The sequence below is a fragment of the Botryllus schlosseri genome, chromosome 9 (genome assembly GCF_051294905.1).
Source record: "Botryllus schlosseri isolate E-star chromosome 9, Bs_hap1, whole genome shotgun sequence".
In the NCBI taxonomy this organism is placed as follows: domain Eukaryota; kingdom Metazoa; phylum Chordata; class Ascidiacea; order Stolidobranchia; family Styelidae; genus Botryllus; species Botryllus schlosseri.
Window position 1 is genome coordinate 9,942,951 of NC_137244.1, and position 10,487 is coordinate 9,953,437.

Below are 10,487 nucleotides of genomic sequence, written 5' to 3' on the forward strand. Positions count from 1 at the left end.
GGCAAAAGTATTGTTGATATTGTTATTTCCAATTCTCTAGGAGCTGCCGACGATTACGCCAGACGAGTGACATCTGAAATATTTCGGCTTATTTCAATTTGCATATACAATTCAATCGTATATTGAAGTTCTGTACGTCCAAGAATTACGTTCAGTATTAACGGAGTGAATATTAAAAAGAATGATGTAGCTGAATGGATTATGATCGCCATAATGTAGCGATGGTGTGACGTATGCAGCATCAAAAACACATGCAATTATTACTAGGTGAAGAATAGAGTAGTATCTGTTCACGATTTTTTTGCACAAGTTATGAATGGGTAATAACGGACCAATAAAATTCGCAATTTACGCTGATGTAATGCGTACATGCAATACGCAAACATATCAGTAAATGCATAGGTTTTCCTTCCATCTCGATATTTTCATTATATCTTGGTGCTAATAAGACGTGGTGAAATATAGAGTTTTTCGATTTTGCATCTCTACAAAATGAAATGTAGTTAACGAAATATGTTGACGAATACCCAAAAAACGTGGCTCCATTCTAAACAAATTTCCTGAACTTACTTCGACTTTGTTGTGTTTTGTACCGTACAAAAGCAGCATTGATCAGGCGATATATATAAAATATATAATGTCTGTTGTATGGAAGTAATATAATCCGTTCACAGGCCCAGAATCTATACCTATGATTTACCCGCATGTGCATTGTTTTTGTAGCATGCAAGTCGTACACAAGACATTCAACTTTTCATCAAAACTCAACCTACTATATTACATCTTCCGAGAGTGGGCACTTGGGGCATAAAGGAGAATGTCATTGTTCAAGGAAGAATGAAACTCTGTTCCATACCAATGGTACTGAAGCAAACACTACAGCGATATGCGAGTATAATGCAAACTGGTCAGGCTGTGAAAAACTCCAATGTTGGTCAGGTATGACACTGGTCTTGACGATATTTTTATGAGGACAACTTTGCTGATGAAGTCAAGGTGTATTGCGGAAAACTGACAACCACCAAGTATATTCCGTACCGATATAGGACTATGTTTTCTGTTGCAAACTAACCGACTTTTTCAAATTTGAGATGTTTTCTATGTTGATGTGTGCGAAGTGCCTGGGTGCGGGCTTTTATTGAGCGATATTATATACAGAGATGGTCAAAGTATTCAAGAAAGCTACTCAAGTAAGACTAGAAGTAGCTCTCTCTCTCTTTTTAGAAAAGTAGAAATACTTCGTTACTGATCACCACTGATTATATTTAAAAAATAAAATAATCACTTTTCAGTCGGTTTCCTCATGTTTGGCCGCAATGTGTCCGCCTATGTACAATGCATAGAAGCGTACATCTGCGAACATGAATTGGGAAATGTTACAATAATCATAAAAATGATACGTAAGATGTGACCAGGTCGGTCGGGGTAACTACCGTATCACCATGCGATGCCGACCAATCGGACGTCCAAGCACATTTCCATGTCTGAGACGAGGAATAAATACTTTTCTCGTCCAAGTCCCAGTTTGCTGTCTGCGGGCATAATTAAATGATTCGTAATTCGTATTGTTAGAATGGCCGAATTCGGTCAAGCGTCGTGATGGATCAGGCTGAATATTCAATAAATCCCGTGAAAAACGCCCGAACATATAGTCCGGAGAGTATGTAAAAAGTCAACTGCTGACTGCTGCTATTCTGATATGATTCGAGATTATTCATCCACGCGGCATACATATGGCTATTCTTTCTATGGATCAGCAGTGATGAATCAACGCATTTGGTACCTTTTCACCTACAAATAAGGTTTAAATCAGTTTTTCTCAATCTCTGGTCGGCGGACCAATGCTGGTTCGTGACAAATTTCTTGACATTAGTCCGCCAGTTAACATGATATATTCAAAAACTAGCTTCACCGTTCAGCGGCAGTTTCATATGCGCATCAAAAGACGTCAACAGTTTTAACGTAAGTATCTATATTTAGCGCCTCACAACGTAACTGCTATACAGTTGAACAAAACTGTTGGATCGATGTATCCGTTTGATTGCTCTTATACGGACGGGTTTCCCATCGCTGATCCTGACGACATCGAGTATAAAATTATTAGTGACGTAAGTTGGCTCGTCCTCTGTTTGTTATCGCCAATATATTTATTATTTGAAGGTCTTCGAAGCGGAGTCAGGAGCATGTTTCTTGCTTCAAGGCCTGCGGTTAGACATATCCAGCTACCTATAGAACTAATATATTGTACAATTTTATATATTTTATTGTTAATTAGGGATACCATATACGTCCTCTCTTTTGAAAGTGTCTTCGGAGGACGCTTTGAGTCAGAAAAATCAATTTTTTTTAGTTAACCGACCACGAAGTATGGGAAATTTAATGTACCATTCTTCAAGATTTTACTCCGGTATCGTAAGTCTGAAAATTTTGGAAAAATGTCCTCTTTTAAGATTCCAAAATATGCTAACCCTATCGTTAATATGTATGTGTAATTGGTGAGGGTAGCCGAGTGCAAATTAGCATTTAATTTGTAGTAAAGTGCAACTTTTGCGATACTATATTCCTATGTCCCAACTGCATGTATTTATCGGTCGGCATCACTGTAAATTCCGAAAATATCCTTGAAAGAGGTCATGAGATGCCCGGCTGCAATAGTAAAATTCATTTTGCAGAATAAAGACCTTAATCGGAGCTACGAATTGAAATCTGCGGACAATGGAAAATATTTTTCATGCAAAATAATATCTAATTACACTTTGACAATGGCCGAAACTGCTGAGTCTACACCACAGGAAATCATCGTTTACTGTAAGTAGCGTGGAATTTGTTGTTCACCAGTGATGCAACAATTGACAACAATTATGTACTACATTTTCCAACCAAAATTGTAGCTACCTTAGGCGTTGCGAATGCTGTAATATACAGTGTCATTTGTTAGTTAAATCTAATAACAACACTTCCCTAAGCTTCCTGGTGAATAGACACTGCAAGCAAATGAAATATAGCTCACATTAAACTACATAAAGTGTTACTATATGTAATTCATGTCTGTCTATTATACTGAGAAAGAATCAGGTAAATCTTAATTTGCTTCAGGGGTGTATAATACAATGTCATCATATTCTGTACCATACCTCTCTCCAAAACTCAGCACATTCGAAAACACTCTCGTAAATGTCTTTATAATTGAACAACATGCCCACGTTCACCAGACACGAGGAGGTGAATTCCTGAATGCTCGTAGTTCCATAGAACTGCAAATTTACTGAAAAGACCGTGTAGTCGGCGACAATCCAAACAATATGACGTCAAACTGTCAATTCTATGTAGCGACCACCAAAAACTTTTAGGCACACTTGAATAACAATTGGCTGTTTACGTATACATTATTAACGTACGGATAGATGCGCAAATCCAGTATCCCCACTTTTATGTGCAGAGAGGTCTACTGCTGACCCAGTTAAATGTAGCATAATTGATAGTCCTATATTTGGCAAATCGCTACAATTTAATAATCATTGGACACTAATCTAGAGCTAAGATCGCACTTATTCCTAAAATACAAACTAAGCCTGGTAAGGTCAACGGAACCGCACCCTGAAATAGACGCCATTGGACATTGTAAAGGTCATTATGCTCCGATTGTTCCGAACAAAGTCGATTTTCAGACTCAGGTATCATTTATATACGTACCATATCAGAGTTGGATCAATTACATTATTTCAGTTCAATTACAATTACAATTACAATTACTTTCATGCATGTTTCAATTACATTACAATTACAATTACTCCATGCTAAAAATATCAAATTACAATTACAATTACAATTACTCCTTGCATGCTTCAATTACATTACAATTACAATTACAATTGCTGCTGTTGAACATGTAAATGAATAATCTTAAATTCAACCGTGCTCCTTGACAACCGTAGCGTCGTCAACAATTCAAATATTCATGTTTCATTCATGATACGCAAATACACGTTACTTAATTAAAAGAAAAAACGTTTTCGAGCTATTTCAGTATGCAGTATGTCGTTGAAAAAAGTATTATAATATATGCACGTGTTGGATTTGCGTATATAGTATATAATTAAAGAAACATTATTATTTTTATCGAGGGACGTAGGAATTAGTATGAGGAGTAAAAACAAAACCGTGCTTTGTCAGATAAGACGTTATATAATATCCAGTGGTCTGGTTAGTTAGCCAGACGAAGTAACGATGCAGCATCGTGCACTGAAATCGTATTGTAGATTGCCAACCCACGGATAGATGCGCAAGATGTGAGTCACGGATGAATGCACCGACAAACGTACTGCAGAACCGGCTAAAAGCAGCAAACTTTGTAGTCCTAGAGCTGGCGATCCAAGCGTCCAAATTTGATGCATCTGGTCTTTATCGTAAGCTATTGATGCAATAATTCCGAAAATACAAATTAAAATCTCGTCAGGGCAATGTAACTGCTCCAAAAATAGCCGTTTAAGGCCGACTGTTCTGAAAAGTGAGAGCGCCGCAGCAGCATGACCACAACAATGACCAATTACGCCCAGCGATTGTTCAGAAAAATGCCGATTCCCAGACTTTCACGACTATTTTGGGATGGTACCATTGCCTGGAAATATACTTTTATTGCGGAATCAGTGCGACACTAGCTTTCGATTAGGATCATACATATCGAATTTCGACGCTTGGATCGCCAGCTATGGGACTATCAATTCTGCTGCTTTTAGCCGGTTCAGCAGTTCGCTTCTCGGCGTATTCAATCGTGAGTCACGTGTTGCGAATCCATCCGTTGGTTAGTAATCTAATAATTGTATACAATGGCAGCCTAGGCCAGCATAGCGGTAAAAATAAAAAACTTCGCCCGCAAGGGCGCAGTCAAGGGCTTCCGCGAATGGATCCACCAAATTCCTTGTCGACATTTAAAGAGAATGCATTATAAGTCAATTATTTTATGTTTTGCTTGTCAGGACTCAATAGCAATTTAATGTAATTGAAATTGTATTTAAGCAAATTTTTTGTCAAATTACAATTACAATTACACAAAATAAAAATGTTACAATTACAATTACATTACAATTACATTGAAAAATGTAATTAATTACATTCAGCTCAATTACAAATTACAATTGATCCAACTCTGTACCATATTACTCATTTGAAATAGGTTGTCGCACACACATACACGCACACAGGTGTCCCTAAAAGAATCTTGGCCTTTTTCCAAGGCTACAGAAAAGTATTGAAACTCAATCTCAGTGGTGTCCTAAATAATAATGAACAAGTGATTTGTGGCACAGAACTTCAGAATACCGCGAAACAATAACTTCATATTGTTAATTTATTCGCTAAAAGCTTTTCGACTGACTCTCATCAGTAGCGAACGTCAGTGATAGGGTGAATCAAATTCGAAATGAAGAACTATTTTGTCTGTATGACGTAATAATAACAAAAACAAACAACTAGTAGACGGGCAAGATACGGTAGTAACGATACTGATGAGAGTCAGTCGAAAAGCTTTTAGCGAATAAATTAACAATATGAAGTTATTGTTTCGCGTTAAATAATAATGCTCCGTGGCCCGTGGATATGAATTCCGTAACATGGTTATCGGGATGGTATAAATTACCAATGATATCGCACTCAATATGCTTACGTATTTAGACCCCCCGGAAGATCTCGATTTATCCAACGAATCTGTTTCATTGGATATCAATTGTTCGACGACTGTTAATTTCTCTTTCGACGCAAATCCAGCAGACCGCAAAGTCGACGTCAGTTTTCAATATGAAAGTAATGCAAGTGCGTTTTACAGGGAAGTATATATTCAATGAAATATGGAAACATATCAACGTTGCTGCTTTTCAGGAAATAATCCCGATCCACAAGGCGTGCTCAGTTGGACTGGATGTTATGTGCGGGAAAATACCCATCATATTCGCGAATTCCAAGTACACGTCGTAAGATTTCAACTTTTGGCATGTCAACATAATAGTAGATAGAGTCGTGATTTGAATTTCGACGCAGACCAACACTACAGATTATGGAAATTACACTGTGTGCGCTGCTACTTCCGAGCCCGAGCAACGTTCCTGTACTCAGTTCACTATTTACGAAGCTTCCAAATCACCAACACCGAAGCAAGGGCAATCGATTTATTGGACCGCTATCTATGTCGCTAGCGTCGTGATGGTAGTGGCAAGTGGCGTTGTTTTGTCGGTGGTGATACGCAAGAAAATCAAGAGATGCGCAGGTCAATGCGAAAGTTTCGGATTATCAAAACAGATCCATGTGAATTCAACTTCTTTACATCAAACAGTAAATTCAAAACATAATAATGAAAACCCAATGGATAGCAACGGCGAATGTACAGGTTTTGTTATTTCTTTATTGAAACAATTTTTCGTGAAAACGAATTTGCATAAGACAACCAGCTCCATTTAGAATGTGAAATGAATGATCGTGGGCCAAGATACGGAGAAACAACAGCAACGAATCCGACCTATCAAAATATAGAACCAAGTCCGCCATGCGAAGGTAAATATTATGAGAATTGCAGGGTCTGAAAGATTCCTCAACCTTAAGGTTCCATAATTCGTTTTTGGATTTCGAGCCTCAAATATTTGGACATTCCTGTTGGAAACAGATGCTAGGCGACACAACCAATTTTTCATAGTACGCGATACAAATTTTATTCGAAACCGCGAGTGGTTCGTCCTATCGTGTCGAGCGAGATAGAAAAATTAATGAAATTCTTTTATCATTGACAGACATGATACGTTGCTATGTTGCCCAGAGAAATATAGTTCATATGACATAATAACGGATTTTAAATTTTTATTGAGGTACATTTCTCTGCAAGAAAAGTGCGTATGAGGCTCAAAAAGTTCGAGAATCATTGAAGCAATGAAGTTTAAATGTACCATTTGGCACTGAGTAGTAACTAAAAAACAATTCGACTAAACACGGACATTTGTTAGATTTCAAGCTATAATATGATATTAGCCATTAGCTCTAATCTACAGCTCTGCTAAACGATTCAAGGTAATATTCATTCGAGACGTTAAAACTCCGTGATCTTGCTTATGTTGTTAGCGCGTGCGTACGGCATTACCTTGTTACGTGGGTTTCTCGTGTATCTGAATTCAATTATTGCGCGATGATCATTATCATCATTGTTAGTCGCGCATTCTTTCTTTATATATTCAATTGCTATACTAGGTTTTGTTGGCTACTTTGCTGTAAAGACGGTCATGCCATCAACCGCGGCCTGGTCATTTTTCAATTGTTACAACAATCCGTTACACCATCATGATTTGTGTGAATCATGGATTCTAACGATACGTTTCCGACAAACGGTATTTATAATAAGAGCAACGTGACATTACGGATTCCAGTTCGCTTTCACGACGGACTCTTTCGTGAGGATGTTGCGAACAGTCTCTGTTCGAGTTTGTTGTCCCTTGTCCGCGAACAAACCTTGCAAGGTTCGATCGTGAGATAGCGTATAGCGGTATAACCCACAGCTGCAACACAAGCGGGTTGTGGGTTCGAGTTCGACCAAGGTTGATTCCAGAATTCCTACTCAAAAGTTGGAGGTTTACCTGGGATCCTCCTCGCCATTTCATCGGTGTCTTAGATTTTAAGAAATGTCAAGAAGTGGGCCCTGCTACGAGTTGGCTGCTACGGAATAAAAATGGAGAATTGCCGGGTATAAATGACCATAGTGATCGACAAACACCATGAATACCACAAACAACAGCCTTGCGAGGTCAACATTGTGACTAAAATTTGAACAGCAGCATGTTACAATAATTTCTCGCATTAATTATTTTTTGCTACTGAAAAGTCGAACAATAACAGAAGCGCGATAATATATCAACATCACCCTTTACATGTTCTGAACAATCAGCATGATTCTTTTATTTAGAATACGAAAATACTAATTGTGACACAATATCTGAGAATACAGCTGTAAATTTCTAAACACCGTTATCTAGGCACAGAACGATATGCCGATAGCTGATTGTTTTCTATAAACGTTCTTAACTGATGAGTTCATACGTTGTTTATGTTGCTACAGAAAACGAAGAAAATACCAACAACACTGCAGTGGATCACAACGACGGATATCAGGGTATAACTCTATTGGTGCAATTGCGACTTAGTACGCTTCACGGGATCACTTCAATTCAGAAATGAAAGTTTGTGTCAGAATATACGAAAATGAAACAGCAGCACGACCGATTTATCAAAACGTTGATGAACAGCCCACATACGCAGGTTAGGAGAAAATTGATGACTGCGAAACTTCAATAAATGTTTGAGATTTTATTTTCTCTAGAAAACGATAAACATATTAACAGTTGGGTGGTTTCCTTTGGAAACATGTCTGTATCCCTAATGAAGTTTTCTATCATTCAGAATTTGAAATGGATAATCGTGACACGGCACCCAGGGAAATTGTACCGGCACAAACGATCCAACACAATGCAGATACACGTCCGTTTTACGAAGAGATTCTTTGTCCAGATAACAATTTAAATCCTCATTTCCATTGTTCGTACCATAAACAGTAACTACACACTTGTCATATTACCGCAATACAAACTCTACTTCATCCGCTGCCGTCTCGTTTGCAGCCTCTCTGTTTCGTGGCTACATTCACACCCACAATATTAACATCCTTTTGAAATGCCAATTCTATCTCAAATATTTACTAGCTAATTTACAATTGACAATTGTACCACTCTGCTGCGATTCGGAAACACAATAGCAGTTTCATGATGAAGCCTCTCATACTAAGCTGATATCTCAAAAGGAACTGCAGAATAAGTCATAATCATTTGCTGTAAATATTCATATCAATCTTTTCCTTTTGCGTGAAAATAATGTTTTGACGGTTTTGTTCTTGTAATATTGCTGTTCATGCGTAGTCCATTTAGTGCGCCAGTAATCTATTAGATGATACGTCGAATGTGTAACTTCGTGTTCGCCTAAATAAGACTTACAGATTAGGGTAAGGAATCTAAAGGTTAGTGAATATTAACAATCGATGTTTAGTTGAAATATCGAGTGCCCCGAATGTAGCCCGCTAAACTTACATTATGTAAAAACAAAGGTGTTGCATAGGAACTGCGTTATTTGCCGTTATTAGGAGTTCTAAGATAACTTGATAAGCGAAGTGAAACTTTGCACATATACATCAAAGGAGATAGGCTGGATTGCTGTGGTAATTCAACGTTTCTGGTAAAACATATGTTCCAATACCCCAATTGACGAATTTACTACCATGATTTCGAGGTCTAGGGAAGCCCACATGAGACAGTACGACTTGTTTGCGTTTAGATTTAACTGATTTCAAATATTGGTCGCTCATATCAAAGTTTATGTAGTCCGGTGATCCTGAACTGAGGGTTTGACAACGTGAGATCAATTTGAGGTCCAATATCTTGGCAAACTTCCACACTCCTGGTGGTGACATAACGATTTTTGCACCATAACAGTGACGTGCGGTGAGGTTCATGGCTTGTGAAACACTAACCCCCTCCTCCCCCCCCCCCCCACACACACACATACACTCCGCCCCCCACCACACGCACTTAATAGAAAAACACGTAAAGTATATGATAAAGATACACAGAGATGTGAATCAAAAACAACAGCAAAGAGAAAGCTAGTGGGCGAGACCATTTTCTTCGCATCCTGTTGGCCTTAGCAATTTTACAATACGTATTTCAATTTCTCCCGTGGTGAAATATTCAGTTATTTAATACAAATTTATCAGCGAAAAGGATGAAAGGAAATTCTCTATTGTTCTTTGCTCGTCAAATCTCTTTTTTACAAGATTGTACTGGAAACAGTATCAGCAAAACTGAATATGTCACTCACTAAGATCAAATTCAAATTGATGAAAACTTTTTTCAGACTGTGGCAAATCAGGGTTAGATTAATGATTGGGATGCGGATTCCCCTGGAATAAGATTCGCAAATATAGGAAACTACAAGTAGTGATATGAAGCGCTTTATAGCTGCTACCGAATCAAATTGCGCCACGTCATCCTAATTACCACGCCAATTTTCACGCGCCAATGTTACATTTTCTAAAAGCTATCTTTGTTGGATTTGAGCTAACTTTGACTGGGTGTAATTTCACGGTGATCCCCGCTAGACTATCGTGCAGACTTTTTCTACTGTACTGTTTTTGAGAATATAAACTCTCGCATGATACGTTCAACGCTGAACTACGTACGGTTTATGGCGTCATACGTGGGTAGGGAGCTTGGCTCAGGCGACTATCTTGCAGTAGAATATATATTCAATTCCCACAGTCTCTGCATTGTTCCATAACGTAACTATTCGGTGCTAGACGGACTTTTCACGTATTATACGTTAGCTGACACTTTCCTGAGATATTCTATTATGTCGATATTGTATAGCCTACTTATGACCAGAGGTGGTGAAAGTAGTCAAGAAAGCTA

At 38.2% G+C, this 10,487-nt stretch overlaps 1 protein-coding gene across 2 annotated transcripts in view; it reads left to right on the forward strand.

Annotated features, from left to right (window-relative positions):
• The window catches only part of LOC145446430 (uncharacterized), a 33,878-nt gene extending 23,628 nt beyond the window's left edge, over nt 1–10,250 (forward strand). Inside the window, exons 5-15 of one of the 2 annotated variants that reach the window (XM_080324718.1) lie at nt 724–939; nt 1,981–2,108; nt 2,673–2,808; nt 5,671–5,808; nt 5,875–5,966; nt 6,034–6,259; nt 6,326–6,379; nt 6,451–6,543; nt 8,090–8,143; nt 8,203–8,289; nt 8,431–10,250. In XM_080324718.1, the coding sequence (XP_080180844.1) occupies nt 724–939; nt 1,981–2,108; nt 2,673–2,808; nt 5,671–5,808; nt 5,875–5,966; nt 6,034–6,259; nt 6,326–6,379; nt 6,451–6,543; nt 8,090–8,143; nt 8,203–8,289; nt 8,431–8,585 (1,379 nt within the window). In that variant the 3' untranslated portion in view covers nt 8,586–10,250. Of the gene's footprint in view, nt 1–723; nt 940–1,980; nt 2,109–2,672; nt 2,809–5,670; nt 5,809–5,874; nt 5,967–6,033; nt 6,380–6,450; nt 6,544–8,089; nt 8,144–8,202; nt 8,290–8,430 lie in introns of both variants that reach the window. The other variant, XM_080324717.1, reaches the window with a different exon arrangement.
• The last annotated feature ends 237 nt before the right edge of the window (nt 10,251–10,487 follow it).